At 46.3% G+C, this 16,008-nt stretch overlaps 3 protein-coding genes across 4 annotated transcripts; 2 read left to right on the forward strand and 1 right to left on the reverse strand.

Moving 5' to 3' along the window:
• Nucleotides 1-996: 996 nt before the first annotated feature.
• On the forward strand, nucleotides 997-8,801 carry dhx33 (DEAH (Asp-Glu-Ala-His) box polypeptide 33). The gene is made up of 12 exons (XM_028983070.1): nucleotides 997-1,263; nucleotides 1,869-2,029; nucleotides 2,982-3,209; nucleotides 3,995-4,165; nucleotides 4,293-4,478; nucleotides 4,592-4,703; nucleotides 4,780-4,939; nucleotides 6,239-6,327; nucleotides 6,408-6,535; nucleotides 6,656-6,859; nucleotides 7,024-7,110; nucleotides 7,579-8,801. The coding sequence occupies exons 1-12, from the start codon at nucleotides 1,056-1,058 to the stop codon at nucleotides 7,885-7,887; spliced, it is 2,043 nt and encodes a 680-aa protein (XP_028838903.1). The 5' UTR covers nucleotides 997-1,055; the 3' UTR covers nucleotides 7,888-8,801.
• An 893-nt stretch (nucleotides 8,802-9,694) lies between these two features.
• On the forward strand, nucleotides 9,695-13,445 carry c1qbp (complement component 1, q subcomponent binding protein). The gene is made up of 6 exons (XM_028983465.1): nucleotides 9,695-9,905; nucleotides 10,403-10,553; nucleotides 10,810-10,897; nucleotides 11,123-11,218; nucleotides 11,355-11,480; nucleotides 13,183-13,445. The coding sequence occupies exons 1-6, from the start codon at nucleotides 9,695-9,697 to the stop codon at nucleotides 13,330-13,332; spliced, it is 822 nt and encodes a 273-aa protein (XP_028839298.1). The 3' UTR covers nucleotides 13,333-13,445.
• A 280-nt stretch (nucleotides 13,446-13,725) lies between these two features.
• On the reverse strand, nucleotides 13,726-15,821 carry rpain (RPA interacting protein). Of its 2 annotated transcripts, XM_028983467.1 has the most exons (7): nucleotides 15,642-15,821; nucleotides 15,015-15,200; nucleotides 14,747-14,813; nucleotides 14,535-14,649; nucleotides 14,177-14,240; nucleotides 13,944-14,084; nucleotides 13,726-13,828 (listed from the first exon to the last, which is right to left on the reverse strand). In XM_028983467.1, exons 1-7 carry the CDS (start codon nucleotides 15,711-15,713, stop codon nucleotides 13,799-13,801), a joined length of 675 nt encoding a protein of 224 aa, XP_028839300.1. In that variant the 5' UTR covers nucleotides 15,714-15,821; the 3' UTR covers nucleotides 13,726-13,798. The 2 variants fall into 2 exon arrangements, with proteins under 2 accessions (XP_028839300.1, XP_028839299.1); XM_028983466.1 differs by having other exon boundaries at nucleotides 13,729-14,084.
• Between the last annotated feature and the right edge of the window lie 187 nt (nucleotides 15,822-16,008).

Genomic DNA, 16,008 nt, shown 5'->3' on the forward strand with positions numbered 1-16,008 from the left:
GAGAGTTTTGCATTCCTTGGGAATTTTTTCTTCTTCTTTACCACTATGTGGCAGTAGTAGTAGTGAACCAGAGAACCACAGCTACCATCATGTCTCTGAGCAAGACACGGAACCCTGAGTGTCTCCAGGGGGGGACTGTCCCTGTAACTACTGATTCTAAGTCACTCTGGGTAAGGGCGTCCGGTAAATAATGTTAATGTACACTATATTGCACCTAACGTCTTTTGTGAAAGTCTACTTTCATGGAGATATACAAATGTTTGACTGAACTCAGAGATGCTTCCACTTTCATTATTTTTATTATTTATTTTTAAAATAAAATAAAAATGAGTGCAACAGACATAAATCAAAACCATCCAAATCAAGTGTATGGCAGGGAAACGAAATTGCAAATATTGCGTTATTGCAAATATTCTTATCCACAACAACCAGTCATCAACTCAGGGACGGGATGGGAAACCTGCGACTTTGTGGCCACCCACTAAAAGCTACTAGCTCTGAAGAATTTGTAATTAAATGGAACCTCCTAGATGCAGCCCCCTCCCCTCCTTCCAGAACAGGTTCATTGGTCAGTTCTGCTGACTGTAACAGACTGTGATGCAGATGGAGTATTATGCACACCCTGCCGATAAAGCCAGCATGATCTGCCTCTTAAGATGATTACACTGGTTACACTGGACGAGCCGGTCAAAGTGTGTTTTCTGACTGGCCATTACCAGGTGTGCTCTTCTTCTCAGAAGGGTCCATAAAATTGATAATAATCCTTCTTAAAAGGGTTAGGGCTAGGGTTAGGGTTATTAATGAGCTCCTGTTTTTTTACAACTTACAGGAAATGTATGGACTGCTAAATAATACATTTTCAGGAATCTATTACAATTTTGTCTCAATTTTGGGGCATTTTCGTCCTTTGTGGACAAATTGTGAAATCATAAGCGTTAGTACTGCGTGGGAGGGGCCGAACCTCTGACGTCATTTTCCCGCGACGTCAAACTCGAACGACCACGTGGGCGCAGGTGAGGGAGGAAGTAAACAACCGCGCTTCCCCCCCCCAGACCATGCCCCAAGAGCCCGATTTTCCTCCGGCGAAGAGATTTAGGCCGGGCTCTCCGTTCTTCCGCCTCAGCAAGAAGCCTGGGATGCTGCTGCCGAGGAAGGGGAACGCCGCGGTGCCCACAGACGTGCAGAGGAGACGCCTGCCCATATACCAGGCCCGGTCCCAGCTCATCGTCCAGCTGCGGCAGCTGCACAGCGCGGTGCTGATCGGTGAGGAACCGCGGGGCCTCGGTGCGGCGAGTTCTGTGTTCGACAGGGTCGCAAAACCGCTACTTTCACAAAGTCACGTGTGTCTGCGAACTTGCACCCACGTTGGTTTTTTAATTGGGAAAATGCGAAATAATTCAGCTTAGCTTTTAACGGCATGTGCGAACGTTTCAAAATAAAAGTTCCAAATGGAAAGACGGGGAGGGATGTAATTAATAAAATTAATATAGCACTGATATAGTTAAGTCTAGCACTTAACTAGCAATTCCCCTGCATGTTCTATTCCTGACAAGGTCGGCCTTATCAGGGCTCAAAACTCAAAATTTATAGAAACCGAATGAGAATTGCTGCTGTCTTCCTCTTGTAAGTCGCTTTGGATAAAAGTGTCTGTTAAGTAAAGTGTGTAAATCCATGTGCATCATGCACTTTCACGCTTGTGAAAGCCGCACTTAATAAGGTTATTCTTTGGTTTTGGTTTTTATTATGAGGAGCGGCTTTTTCACAATTTAAAACCCAACGTGTGTGTAAGTTCACAGACATACGAGACTTGTAGGTTTTTGGTGACGGGTGACCGAACAGCAAGGACTCTTGCGTTGTTTCATCAACAGGTGAGACCGGTTCTGGCAAGACCACCCAGATTCCACAGTACCTGTACGAGGCTGGCATCGGGCGGCAGGGCATGGTGGCGATTACCCAGCCCCGCCGGGTGGCTGCCATCTCCCTGGCAGGCAGGGTGGCGGAGGAGAGGAACAGTCCGCTGGGAAAGCTGGTGCGTTTTTTTTACCTCCTCAGCGTATATACGGCACTGTGCAGAGGTTTTAGTTTCATCTTTCAAACAGGAACTGAAGTGAAAGTGAAGTGATTGTCATTGTGATACACAGCACAGCACCCGGTGACACAACGAAATGTGTCCTCTGTATTTAACCATCACCCTTGGTGAGCAGTGGGCAGCCATGACAGGCGCCTGTGGAGCAGTGTGTGGGGATGGTGCTTTGCTCAGTGGCACTTTGGAGGGTCAGGATTCGAACCGGCAACCTTCACATTGCAGGCCGCTTCCTTAACCGCTAGTCCACCACTGCCCCCTAGTGTGCCCCCTCTAACTGTCACGTAGTTCAGGAAGGTATCTAAAAGTGTAGAACACTAATAATACTGAATACTGAACAGTAACACACTTGCCTGTGAACCAGAAGACTCAGGTTCAAATCCCACTCACTACCATTGTGTCCCAGAGCAAGACACTCTGATGAAATGTCCTGCATCATTTATTTTCTCAAAATCAGAAAAACGAGAGATGAATTTTTCTTGCCTTGCGTGCGTTAACGGTGTAATTGCATCAGTTCATAGCTGCGTCAGTTCTGCGCATATTACATTTTACATTTACAGCATTTACCAGACGCCTTTATCCAGAGTGACTTAACAATCAGTTGTTACATGGACAGTCCCCCCTGGAGCAACTTAGGGTTAAGTGTCTTGCTCAGGGACACAATGGTAGTAAGTGGGGTTTGAACCTGGGTCTTCTGGTTCACAGGCGAGTGTGTTACCCGCTAGGCTACCACCATATATGAAAACATGATTGCCAAAATGATTTGCATTTGCGACGGGCCACATGCGGCCCGCAGGTTGAGAACCACTGCTGTAAACTAAGGAATGATCTACAAGAACAAGTCTACAGATGAAAATAAGGACTTTTTTTTTTTTTATGTCATCTTCTCGTGTGTCAGGTTGGCTACACAGTGCGTTTTGAGGATGTGACGTCTCCAGACACCAAGCTGAAGTTTATGACCGATGGCATGCTGCTGCGCGAGGCCATTGGAGACCCCTTACTGCTGCGCTACGCGGTGGTCGTGCTGGACGAGGCGCACGAGAGGACGGTTCACACCGATGTGCTGTTCGGCGTGGTGAAGGCAGCACAGCGCAGGCGCAGCGAGCAGAACAGGCTGCCTCTCAAGGTGAGAACGTTGTGGGGCGGATCCAGCTAAATGGCTCTGGCTGGAGATTTTATTCTGTTCACTGAACATTGTTTATATGCATCATCATCACTATTATATGTTGTGCACCCACTCGCTTTCAGTTACTGCACTGGAATAAAGAGCACATTTGCTGCTCTTGAAATGAATTGTACTCTCTGCCCTTATACAGTACAGGCCAAAAGTCTGGACACATCTTCTCATTGTTTTTCTTTATTTTCATGACCATTTACGTTGGTAGATTCTCACTGAAGGCATCAAAACTATGAATGAACACATGTGGAGTTCTGTACTTAACAAAAAAAGGTGAAATAAGTGAAAACATGTTTTATATTCTAGTTTATTTGCTCTAATTACTGCTTTGCACACTCTTGGCATTCTCTCGATGAGCTTCAAGAGGTCGTCACCTGAAATGGTTCTCCAACAGTCTTGAAGGAGTTCCCAGAGGTGTTTAGCACTTGTTGGGGTCCAGCTCACCCCAAACCATCTGGATTGGGTTCAGGTCCGGTGACTGTGGAGGCCAGGTCTCCACTTTTTGTTAAGTACATAACTCCACATGTGTTCATTCATAGTTTTGATGCCTTCAGTGATAATCTACCAACGTAGATGGCCATTAAAAAATAAAGAAAACTCATTGAAAGAGAAGATGTGTGGAAACTTTTGGCCTGTACTGTATATATAAATGCAGTAAACACACACACATACACCATTTCCCCAGGCTTGGGACCAGCACCAAGATATTATGAATAATAAAAATTCTTCTGCAGGTCATCGTGATGTCAGCGACGATGGACGTAGACCTTTTCTCCCAGTACTTCAACAAGTCCCCTGTTCTGTACTTGGAGGGCCGGCAGCACCCCATTCAGGTGTTTTATACCAAGCAGCCGCAGTCTGACTACCTGCAGGCTGCACTGGTGTCCATCTTCCAGATCCATCAGGTCAGAACTTCCTCGCTGTTGCTTAGAAATAATAGATCAACTTTGACACAGGATTAAATGTGTCCCATATATGTACTGTTGGGGCTGACTTTCTGTTTGTTTGGGTCTGCGCGCTGCTGTCACACAGGAAGCACCGCCATCCCATGACATCCTGGTCTTTATGACTGGTCAGGAGGAGATTGAGGCTCTCGCCCGAACCTGCCGTGACATCGCCAAGCACCTCCCCGAGACCTGTGGGCCAATGACCGTCATCCCCCTGTACGCCTCCCTCCCTCCCGTCCAGCAGCTCCGGGTATTCCAGCCGGCACCCAAGGTACGCCTCCTGGCATAACGAGAACCGCTGGATTCCAGGAATGTCATGATTCATTTAATATTTCAATGTATCTGGCAACATAATGAACGACTTCACTGTCCCGTCCTATTCAGGGCTGTAGGAAGGTCATCCTCTCAACCAACATTGCCGAGACGTCCATCACCATATCTGGGATCAAGTTTGTCATCGATACGGGAATGGTGAAAGCGAAGCGCTACAACCCAGGTGAGACCACCTCCTCTGACACGCCGTGTCCCAGTCTCCATGGGTGGAAGGTACATGGTGCCGCTCTGATCTGCAGACAGCGGCCTGGAAGTCCTCGCCGTGCAGCGTGTCTCCAAAGCCCAGGCGTGGCAGAGAGCGGGCAGGGCGGGCAGAGAGGACTCTGGTTCCTGCTACCGGCTCTACACTGAAGAAGAGTTCGACAATCTGACCGGCATGACCGTCCCGGAGATCCAGAGGTCAGGCGTTCTACTCTCACGGAGCAGAAAGTGTCGAGGCTTCAGGAACCTTATGCAGAACAGGATAAAAAAAAAAATAAGCCATTGAACAATATTCTCTACCCTGACTAGGGCTGGGCGAGTGTACGATCTCAATCACGATGAAATTCCGCTCTCTCTGCCCAGTCTCGGTGATCAGCTTTTGGGCATTTCTTGATGAAAATGGCAGAAATTTGCATATTTTGTGCAAATTAATCAATCAATCAATCAATCATGGCACTTTTTACAATGTACATTGTTACAAAGGGCATAACAAATAGAACGGTGTTCAAAGCCCCAGGTGAGCAAGCCAGAGGAAACAGTGGCAGGAAGACAAGCTTGAGAGTCCTTGAGAGGACACAGCAGTCTGGTCAGAACTGGATTACAGTGAAATTAATCCAGAAAACGGTGGAATATGAAGGTTATTGCAGTCCACTTGTGCATAATGAAGCAGCATCCAGGTAGTGTGTTAGGGTCCCAGCAGGTGACTATCAGATGGGGTCAAGCAGGACAGCATAATGGGGCAGTAGTGGCCTAGCGGTTAAGGAAGCGGCCCCGTAATCAGAAGGTTGCCGGTTCGAATCCCGATCCGCCAAGGTGCCACTGAGGTGCCACTGAGCAAAGCACCGTCCCCGCACACTGCTCCCCGGGCGCCTGTCATGGCTGCCCACTGCTCACTCAGGGTGATGGGTTAAATGCAGAGGAAAAATTTCACTGTGTGCACCGTGTGCTGTGCTGCTGTGTATCACATGTGACAATCACTTCACTTTCTATTTTCTTTCTTCTTAATGTGATCATACCTTCTAGTGTGTGTAAGAACCCTGGCTGCACAGATTTGGATGAGAAACCAGAAAATTTGCAGTAATCCAGTCTAAATGTTATGAATGCGTGAAGTACTTTCTCCGCATCAGAGACCGAGAGAAACATCCTAAATCTGGCAACGTTTCTTGGGCGGACTTACGTCGTCCTGGAAGAATTTTGAATATGACAATCAATGACTAACGAGCATCAAAAGCCACACCCAAATTTACATTTACATCATTTATCCAGAGCTCCTTACAATAAGTAGTTACAGGGACAGTCCCTATGGAGACACTCAGGGTTAAATGTCATGCTCAGAGGGGTTTGAACTTCTGTTCCAAGCTCTTCTGGTTCACAGGCAAGTTACGTACTTCACAAAAAAAAGGTGAAAACGTTTGGCCTGTACTGTATATTGTGATAAATTCGCCCTGACCTAGACCGATAAAGAAGGCTTTTTGGTTTTTTTTTGCTGGGCTTTAGGTGCAACCTCACCAGCGTGGTGCTGCAGCTGCTAGCCCTCGGAATATCGGACGTGCTGAACTTTGACTTCATGTCGAAACCGCCGCCTGGTGAGGAACGTTCTTTTATTCCAAGCGCAAGGCTCGGTAAGTGGACGCCGGAACGCTGACCGGGTGACAAATCTGTCCAGAGTCCATGCGGATGGCGCTTGAGCAGCTGGATCTTCTCGGGGCGGTGGATCGAAAAGACGACCAGGTGTCCCTCACGCCACTGGGCAAGAAAATGGCCAGCTTCCCGCTGGAGCCCAGGTTTGCCAAAGTAAGAGCGGAAATCGTTGCCATGGTTTATTGATTCATATATTCAGAATGTTTGTTTGGTTTTGTTTTGCAATATGATTGTCCATTGTAACCATGGTGACCACTGTCTCCTCCTCCGTAGACCATTCTGGTTTCTCCTGACTTCTCGTGCACGGAGGAGGTTTTGACCATCGTGTCCCTGCTGTCGGTGGACACGGTGCTGTACAACCCGCCCGCTCGCCGGGAGGAGGTGCTCGCCATGCGAAAGAAGTTCATGTCCAGCGAGGGCGACCACATGACCCTGCTGAACATCTACAGGGCCTTCAAGAAAGTGAGCGGAAGCAAGGTGGGCGAACCGGTCTGGGGAATAATTCCTGTTTCATTACGGCATCCGCACTGGCCTACACGTCCAAAATTCAGATCTTAATTTGGCTTTACATAACATCTTAAGCAGATTTTGAGGCCGTATCTGGTGAAACGAGGTGCAACTAACAGTCCATCTATGTGCAGGAATGGTGCCGGGAGAACTTCGTCAACAGCAGGAACATGGGCCTTGTTACTGAGGTTCGCGCCCAGCTGAGGGACATCTGCATCAAGGTATACCATGGTGCCCAGTGTATCGATGGTGACAATGTCTCAGTTCAGGGGCCAAATGTGTAATACATATAAGGGTGGTAGTAGCCTAGTGGTTAACACACTCGCCTATGAACCAGAAGACCCGGGTTCAAATCCCACTTACTACCATTGTCCCTGAGCAAGACACTTAACCCTAAGTTGCTCCAGGGGGACTGTCCCTGTAAATACTGATTGTAAGTCGCTCTGGATAAGGGCGTCTGATAAATGCTGTAAATGTAAATGTAATACATTCATTTGTGTTCAATTTTCATGGACACTGTTACATACGAATCTTCTGAAGGATGCGTGTGTCTTTATTTACATTTATTACAGCATATATACATTATCATATATACATTATATGAGTGTGTAATGGTAATGGACTACAGATAAAAGAACAAATGTACCCGATTTAACTGTCATTTTGTCGTACTCTACGTTGACCTCTAGTTGGACCTCAAGTTGGAATCGTCGCTGGCTGATCTGGCGAATGTGCGCCGCTGCCTGGCCCACGGCCTCTTCGTCAACGCGGCCGAGCTGCAGCCGGACGGCAGCTACGTGGCACTCCACACGCACCAGCCGGTGAGCATCCACCCCTCGTCCGTGCTGTTCCAGGCCAAGCCGGCGTACGTGGTGTTCAACGAGCTGCTGCACACGTCCCGCTGCTACATGAGGGACCTGTGTCTCGTGGACCCGGAGTGGCTGCAGGACGCCGCGCCCGAGTACTTCCGCCGGAAGCTGCGCGCCGCCAAGAGCTAGTCTCCGCCCGTCCGGCGGGCACCACGTCTGCACCTTCAGGCGCCGCGCACGGCACAACACAGGAAGTACAAAATCACAGTCGGTGGGAGCTCGAAATTTTAAAAGACCGTCACTGCGGGATCTGGAATAGACCCCAGACGTGGTGATGCCCTTCAGTGGGAGAAGATGCCGCAGATGCTGCCACCAGTCACATCAGAGATTTTGAGTGGCTGTTAACTAGTTGCATGTTTCTCCCACTCCAGTAGGGGGACTAGCTCCTTCACCGCATCTGTTTTAGCGACTTTAGGAACATTTCAAATCTTGTAAATGTAAGTGGCAGCCAGACCTTCAGTGAATTCGGAATGCTGTGGAGCTCCTGGGTTTCGCTTCTACACCAAATTCCAGGTCCGCTGTCGAACATTCCAAGGATCCACTGGGAAAGGCAAATCGTGGCCAAGTTAGTTCTGGTGAACTCACGAGCCTCGTCACATCTCAGCACCACGCTGAAGCTCTACGTAGTTTTATGCTATGCATGATGGAACACAAAAAAAATAGGACCACTCAGGATTTTTCTCATTTCGTTCTTGATGCGCTGGAATGTTTCAGAAGTTATATGACTGTGAACTGAAGTCCTTCGGAAATGGAGACGGCCTGTTTAGTACAGCCTGGACTGTCGTAGACATTTAAAGCCACATTTTTATTGAGAAATAAGTTACACTGATGTACTGAATGTCAGTATTGATTTCCGAATGAACAGGGATGTAGTTTCATTACTAACTGATGAGCAGTCGTAATGGCTTAATGGATGGTTTTACTGTTCACTATTGCCTGTGTGTCTAGGGCCTTAACTTCACAAATAGATTTTATATGGGCTGTGCATGTTTTTGGATTATAGTGAATGCTGACATTTGTATTAAAATGTTTTTTCAGCTTAATATGCCAATAACTCAGTGTGTTTCTTTTCAATTATTTGCATTATTTTATTTGTTTTGTATCTTAACCTTGTAGTATTAGAGCAGAAATGATGTTTGATGTCTTTTACCTACAGAATGTTTGTAAAAAGCAGTGCCTCTGCCTGTGTGGAGTGCAGGATGATTCCCTACACCGACCTGCCAGGAATGTCATTTACACCCAGGAAAACGGGGCTCGTCGTTGTTTACGTTGCGCGTCACCACGGGTTACGTCGTGCGCTGATTGGCTGATAAAGCACGTGACGCGAACAAAAGCTCATCAGAATCAGAAGGTTGCGGGTTCGAGTTCCGATCCGCCAAGGTCCCGCTGAGCAAAGCACCGTCCCCACACACTGCTCCCCGGGCGCCTCTCATGGGTGCCCACTGCTCACCAAGGGTGATGATTAAATACAGAGGACTCATTTCATTGTGTCACCGTGTGCTGTGCTGCAGTGTTTCACATTGACATTCACTTCAATAAAAAACGTTGCTGCAGAACCCCGGGTTCCCCCACCGCATGAAGAATCGTCGTTTATCCAACTTATCCAGTTCATTCTCTAGTGGGAATGTAAACTTGTAAACACTCGCACGGCGATGAACGCTAATGCTAATGCTAACGCGTCAACTGCAGAAACGGGGACTCCAGACAAAGCGTCAGGGGATTATACCGAATTTTCTATGTAGTGGACTGGATGAAAAGTGTGACCAAAAAAGGATTTTAACTATGTAATAATGTCGTAAAAAATTAAATGTCATCACCTCGCGCGTGCCCGTATTTATTTCCGGTTCAGGGGTCACAGTTCAGCTTGTGAGGTCGCCGTGCCCTTTTCCCCCACACGTGTTTGCTTGTGCGCCCAGTCTCGCCGCTGACAGCCGCCATGCTGAAGTGCGTCAGCCGTGCGCTGAACCTCGCCGGCCGCCTCGCCAACAAGCCGCTCTCGGCGTCCGCCCGCGCCGTCCGGGCGCCGCCCGCTCGGCCCTTCACCCGCTCCATCTGGATGATGTGCGGCGGCGACAGGCCGGCTCTCCTCGGCTCCAGAGCGGCGCTCCCCTCCGTTTCCTGCGGCTGTGGGGGTCTCCACACTGAAGGTGAGATGCTGTTAAATGTCCGGTCCGTCCAAATCTGCATCTTGAAGGTCATGACAGGGAATAGACCAGGTCGGTGACAGATTGGTGTTACATGATACAGCCACAGGACATCAGTAGCTTGGTGGTAGTGGCCTAGCGGGTAACACACTCGCCTATGAACCAGAAGACCCAGGTTCGAATCCCACTTACTACCATTGTGTCCCTGAGCAAGACACTTAACCCTGAGTGTCTCCAGGGGGGACTGTCCCTGTAACTACTGACTGTAAGTCGCTCTGGATAAGGGCGTAATAAATGACGTAAATGTCTTATATCATTGAATTATTATAATAATATCGCAGTGAGTTGTTTACATGATATTTATTATTGCCCATAAGTTTCCTTCAATAATAAAAGCAGATGAGAGAGAATTCGGCGGGTCTGATTCTGTATATCTGGTAATATTTGTATTATTGAATGTCCTTTTTTATATTCACACTGTGACTTAATTTCAATGTAAGGTGACAAAGCTTTTGGAGAGTTCTTGAAAGATGAGATTAAAGAAGAGAAGAAGATCCAGAAGAACCAGGCTCTTCCTAAAATGTCCGGTGGCTGGGAGCTGGAGCTAAACGGCACGGAGGCCAAGCTCACCCAATCGCTGTCTGGGGACAAGTGAGTGGCCACGTTGATTATGTTTCCACTGTGACTTGTGTTGTAAGGGGCAGTGGTGGCCTAGCGGGTAAGGAAACAGACCCGTAATCAGAAGGTTGCGGGCTCAAATTCCGAGCCGCCGCTGCGCAAGGTTCCGTCCCTGAACGCTTTTAATGGCTGATTGTTAAATACAGAGGACATGTTTCGTTGTGTCACCGTGTGCTGTGCTGCAGTGTTTCACAATGACGACCGCTTTCACTTATTTTTTGCTCTGCAGAGTAACAGTGACGTTCAACATCAACAACAGCATCCCCCCCAACCTGGAGGAGACGGAGCAGCAGGGTCAGAAACCAGGAGAGAATGAGGTAGACACCGAATTTTGGTTGGCCAATCAGGGCGGGTTCAGTACCTGGGTCTCCAGAACATGACCGGTTTTTCTTGGTGGTCCTGGTGCACGGAGAAAGGGGACTGTAGTAAATCCCTGGAAATTTATGTTTTTTGAAGGAATTAAATTTTTCAGAAATTGTGGTGCATCTCTAACACTGAAAGCACTAATCTCTTCCATTTATTTATCAAATTTTCTTTTGCAGCCAGAAATTGTCTCAACACCCAACTTTGTGGTAGAAGTGACGAAGAAGTCAGGAAAGCATTCGCTGGTGTTTGACTGCAATTTCCCAGAGGATGAGGTAAGATGCAGCACCATGTCTCATTGGATCATTAAATTGGAATGTCCAGTGGGAATTCTGCATGCGATGGAATGACCATAAGGAGAAAGACCCTTTCAGTCAATATCCTCGGCCAAAGCTGCTGTGTTCTGAGCAGGTGGGCCACGGCGAGGGCGAAGAAGAGAGCGACATTTTTGCCATCCGTGAGGTCAGCTTTCAGCCAGTGGGTGAGGAGGACTGGAAGGAGACCAGTTACACCCTCAACACAGACTCCCTGGACTGGGTGAGGACCTCCTACTCACAATGGGCCAGACCCATTGTTTTTTTTTTTTGTGCTATCTTTAAATCTGTACAGATTCCCCCATCGATGGCAAATGCACGTCTCACATGTGCATTTCTCCTGGTAAGAATGTTACTGCAGATAGGTAGAATACTCAGTTTGGATAGCTGAAATAGACATGAATGGGGAAACGTGATGTCATTTCTCCTAGAAAGAATAATGGAGTGGATGTCTGAAAGGAAGAAATTCATTGTGGATATATTAATTTTGACTAGGAAGAATTTCCCACTTGTGGAATTAATAAAATATCTTATCTTATTTCTTAAATTGTAGATATCTACAATACATATCCATTCTAGCTATTAACTGTTAAAAGCGCTGTTGTCAAGTCAGTCAAGTCAACTTTATTGTCAATTCTGCCACATGTACAGGACATGCAGAGAATTGAAATTACGTTACTCTGACCCATAAAAATAACATTAAATACAAAAACAGTAACAGTAACGAATACAGAGTATAAATACAATTTAAAAAGAAAGGCACAATATACAATTTTAAAAACACCATATACAAATAAGGGCACATGGTGGAGAGTGCAACATCAGGAGAGTGCAAAAACCAATAGTGCAACAGAGTTTTAAGTTTAAAGTGACGAAGTGAAAGTGAGGTAGATGGCAGACCAGAGCTGCACAGAGTGACTGGTGCATGGTCAGTTTGTGTGATTTAGAGTTCAGAAAGTTTGTGGAGCAGAAGAGGGGAGTGGGGGCAGAGCTGGGAGGGAGTTGAGTTTCCTGACCGCCTGATGGGTGAAGCTGTCCTTCAGTCTGCTGGTCCTGGCCTGGAGACTCCGCAGTCTCCTCCCTGATGGCAGCAGGCTGAAGAAGGTTTGCATTGGGTGGGTGGGATCAGCCAATGCAAACCTTATACGGTACGGTAATAACTGAGGTGCGGTGTTCAGGTAAAACCCTGCGATAATAAATTCTCCGTGTCATACGGAAAGGTTATGTATAATAGACCGTAAGATCATTTACCACATGATCTCGACCCAACTCCAGTCCAGAGCCTGTCATGCTCCAAGTTCCACCCCTTCCCTGTTTCTGATTGGCTTGTGGGCCTGTTGGCATGGTTGCTCTGAGCTACGCCTTGTTGCTAGCCAATTTGGACTGCGCATGCATACAGCCTAATCATTTTAGAAAATATTGATGTAGCGATATATCGCTACAATGTTGTACATGGTGATATTCTAGCGGTAAAAATTCAAATTTTATTAGTCATGGTATAATTGGATTTTATACAGGGACATTAATGTTTATTTTTTTTGTTTACAAAAATGTGGCTGAATTATTAATATAATTTGATCCACCCAGATCGTACACAGCATCTCTCTGTTTTTACATTCAGTGAACTGTAGAATATCACTGTGTACAGCGTTACAAAATATTGTGGTATAATTGTATTGTGAGATCCTTGCCAATACACACCCCTAGTACAGCCTAACCCTAACCGTCTGAACCGGGTACCCACACGCCTCTCAGATCTAGTGTCAGGCCACTGGGGGAACCTGATGTTTGTTTTGCAGCCATGTCAGTACACCAGTGCCTGAATGCTATCCGCCCTGTAGTATTAGGGGACCACTAAGACCAATGTAAAATAATTTTTCGTGTCTGGGGACTGTCAGTGAGAACTGTCTGCATTTGATTCCCAGGCGCTGTACGATCACCTGATGGATTTCCTGGCTGACAGGGGTGTTGACAACACATTTGCTGATGAGCTGAGTGAGCTGAGCACGGCCTTGGAACACCAGGAGTACATCAAGTTCCTGGAGGAGCTCGACAGCTTTGTGAAATGCAACTGATGTTCAAATCTGTGTTTTGCTCATTTGCCCTGATGTATAGATACTGTACCATCCCCTTAATTGTCAGATTTGTGTTTTTATACACCTATTAAAATCCCATCATGTTCCCAAAATAGTTTCAGTTAGTCATTACTCAATTTCAACTCCAAAGCATCTCGCATTGGTGCAACAATGCGGTAATATTTTACTCAGCCCTTCAACACATGGAAATACAAGTTTTGCTTTCTAACACTTATTAATGTCCAAGTGGGTTTGTCCAGGCTTCAAATTGTGAATCTGTGAGCAGAATCCAAGCCCTTATGAGGTTGTAACTGCTAGACCTTAAAGCACAACTGTGGCACACAGTCTGCCAAAAACTACTAAAAAAAAAAAATAAAAATTATAAAACACTTGTTGTAAATAGAATATCTTTATTTCACAGAAATAAAACAAATCCACCGCCCATTAAAATTGCCATGTATACACATCACAGAACAACAGACAGGTAATCACAGACCTGTGGAAAGAAATAGCTGTTACTGATCCTAACCATGAAAGGATGACGTAATATCTTTCCCCTGCAGTAATGGATGAAGCCAAGCACAATCTGGAAAATCTTTCTTTTCACTCACCCTGCAACTTATCATTAGGCTTGGGGAGCCATCAGTGCTTAGACCCATGCTGAAGACAGGGTTGTACAGACACTCCTCCATATGCTCAGTTACAGTCTTTTCCAGCAGCTTTCTCAGGATGTCTGGGGTGACATTCCGACCCTGGAAGAGAGAGCAGGATGAATCACCACCCTTAAATTCATTCATGTAAATCTTATTAAATTGTACTGAGGTGCTCGGTGGAAATCCAGTACCATGGTGTTGATGTACAGGCCGCAGGAACAAGATGTAAGGTGGCTATTAACAGTCAGGTTGTTTCTGGAATGCAGATTTTATATATATATATATATATATATATATATATATATATATATATATATATATATATATATATATATATATATATATATATAATTGAATGAAATGTAGACAGTAAACACGTGCTGCGGAAGTGTTGTGCATTAATTCATCCTCCAAACCAGGTCATTACCACTGTACCCTTAAATACATAAAAATACCCTAAAATACAAAATGGCATATGCAAAATGTACAAACACTTAAAAATGAAGATGTGTATGTGTATCACTGTTGCATTTGTTGGATGCCACTTACGCGTGACAGATGGGACAAATTATTCTGTCATCTTGTACCATAACATCTACCATGGCGTTTAAACACTGCTCCTCATATCGCACACTCTTCTCGTACTCGTCAATGATGGAGAGCTCTAAATGGAAAACACGCCATCAGATGTTCGATGTCCAGTGTTCACGCACTGGTACAGTGAGGACTGGTCAGGTAATAAAGGTGTGATCAATGGCAACCTTGAGCCAGGAGTTCGCGCTGGATTTCCTCCAGGACTGAGTGCTCGTCGTCCATGACACCGAAAAGCTGCAAAAAAAAAAAAAAAAAACATTTAAAAAAAAAAGAGATTTGCACAGATTAAACCAGGTTTAAATCAAGGGTAATCAAAAGTTTGTGGGTTCAAATCCTGAACCTAAAGGTACCGTCCCAACACACTGCTCAACATGGGTGATGGTTAAATGCTGTGTCACCGTGTGCTGTGCTGCAGCGTCTCACAATGCCACCTACATCAGCAACGCTGTTTCTGGCCCAAAGCGGCGGCAGGTTCCTGTCAGCGGCATGGAGGGCGGTCCACTCCTCCTCCATCACCTCCTGGACCAGAAAAGACCTGGTGGGGGCCCCATGGCCCTCGCCCACCTGCCGGTACTTCTCCAGCAGCCGAGAGCGACTGTTCTTCATTCGCTCCATACAGCGCTTACAAAAAATATATATATATAATAATATTTATCAACCAACACCGAAATTCAAGGTGCAGTTAAGTATCAAACTAGCAAATAGCAGCAATGGGTGGGTGGTAGTAGCGTGGTGGGTAACACACTCGCCTATGAGGTCCCAGGTTCAAACCCCACTTACTACGCAGGAAACGTAACACTGAGTGTCTCCAGGGGGGGACTGTCCCTGTAACTACTGATTGTAAGTCGCTCTGGATAAGGGCGCCTGATTACTGCATTTACATTTACGGCATTTAACATTAATATAGAGAAATTATACTAGGAAAGAAACCCAACCAAAACACAAACTAGTTTCAGCAGCAGTGCCAATTGCAAGCAGCTGGAGTAGAACTGAGTGGTAAAAAATAATTTACCTTTTTGCGTTGTGAAGCATTTTTTAAACGCCGTCGGGCAGAGAAATTACCTTCCTGTAGGTCTCTTTCCATGGCGGGGTGGTTCCTTTGTAAAGTGACTTGTGTCTGTGCAGGGAGTCCATTTTATCCGACAGACTCAGAGGGGAAAGCGTCCACCGCCTTCCTACTGTTTAGGAACAGCGGCAGTCTTCCCGGGCAGCCAATACGCCCATTTAACCTTTTCCGGGGAAAAAAGCTCACCCGGAAGCAGTAGGCGTGACCCCGTAGGCTGCTGGGAAATGTAGTCGTCAACTTCATTATTGCAGCGACTGTGGACAATTGTAAACGGAATCATAAAACGTTTTTAATATAACAAACGACATTTTACTTGGCAAAAAAGAGCTCATTATGGGGTGCATTGTCCTGTTAACGCTGTTA

This window comes from Denticeps clupeoides, chromosome 6 (genome assembly GCF_900700375.1).
Source record: "Denticeps clupeoides chromosome 6, fDenClu1.1, whole genome shotgun sequence".
In the NCBI taxonomy this organism is placed as follows: domain Eukaryota; kingdom Metazoa; phylum Chordata; class Actinopteri; order Clupeiformes; family Denticipitidae; genus Denticeps; species Denticeps clupeoides.

What these genes read in the sequence shown, in the direction of transcription:
- dhx33 (XM_028983070.1), top strand. Translation starts at nt 1,056, where the DNA reads ATGCCCCAAGAGCCCGATTTTCCTCCGGCGAAGAGATTTAGGCCGGGC. An exon ending in AGAACAGGCTGCCTCTCAAG is followed by an intron (nt 3,210 to 3,994) that starts GTGAGAACGTTG and finishes ATTCTTCTGCAG; the next exon opens with GTCATCGTGATGTCAGCGAC. An exon ending in TATTCCAGCCGGCACCCAAG is followed by an intron (nt 4,479 to 4,591) that starts GTACGCCTCCTG and finishes CGTCCTATTCAG; the next exon opens with GGCTGTAGGAAGGTCATCCT.
- rpain (XM_028983466.1), bottom strand. Translation starts at nt 15,713, where the DNA reads ATGGACTCCCTGCACAGACACAAGTCACTTTACAAAGGAACCACCCCG. An exon ending in GGAAAGAGACCTACAGGAAG is followed by an intron (nt 15,201 to 15,641) that starts GTAATTTCTCTG and finishes ATTTTTTGTAAG; the next exon opens with CGCTGTATGGAGCGAATGAA. An exon ending in GCGCGAACTCCTGGCTCAAG is followed by an intron (nt 14,650 to 14,746) that starts GTTGCCATTGAT and finishes TTTTCCATTTAG; the next exon opens with AGCTCTCCATCATTGACGAG.
- c1qbp (XM_028983465.1), top strand. Translation starts at nt 9,695, where the DNA reads ATGCTGAAGTGCGTCAGCCGTGCGCTGAACCTCGCCGGCCGCCTCGCC. An exon ending in CAATCGCTGTCTGGGGACAA is followed by an intron (nt 10,554 to 10,809) that starts GTGAGTGGCCAC and finishes TTTGCTCTGCAG; the next exon opens with AGTAACAGTGACGTTCAACA. An exon ending in ACACAGACTCCCTGGACTGG is followed by an intron (nt 11,481 to 13,182) that starts GTGAGGACCTCC and finishes TTTGATTCCCAG; the next exon opens with GCGCTGTACGATCACCTGAT.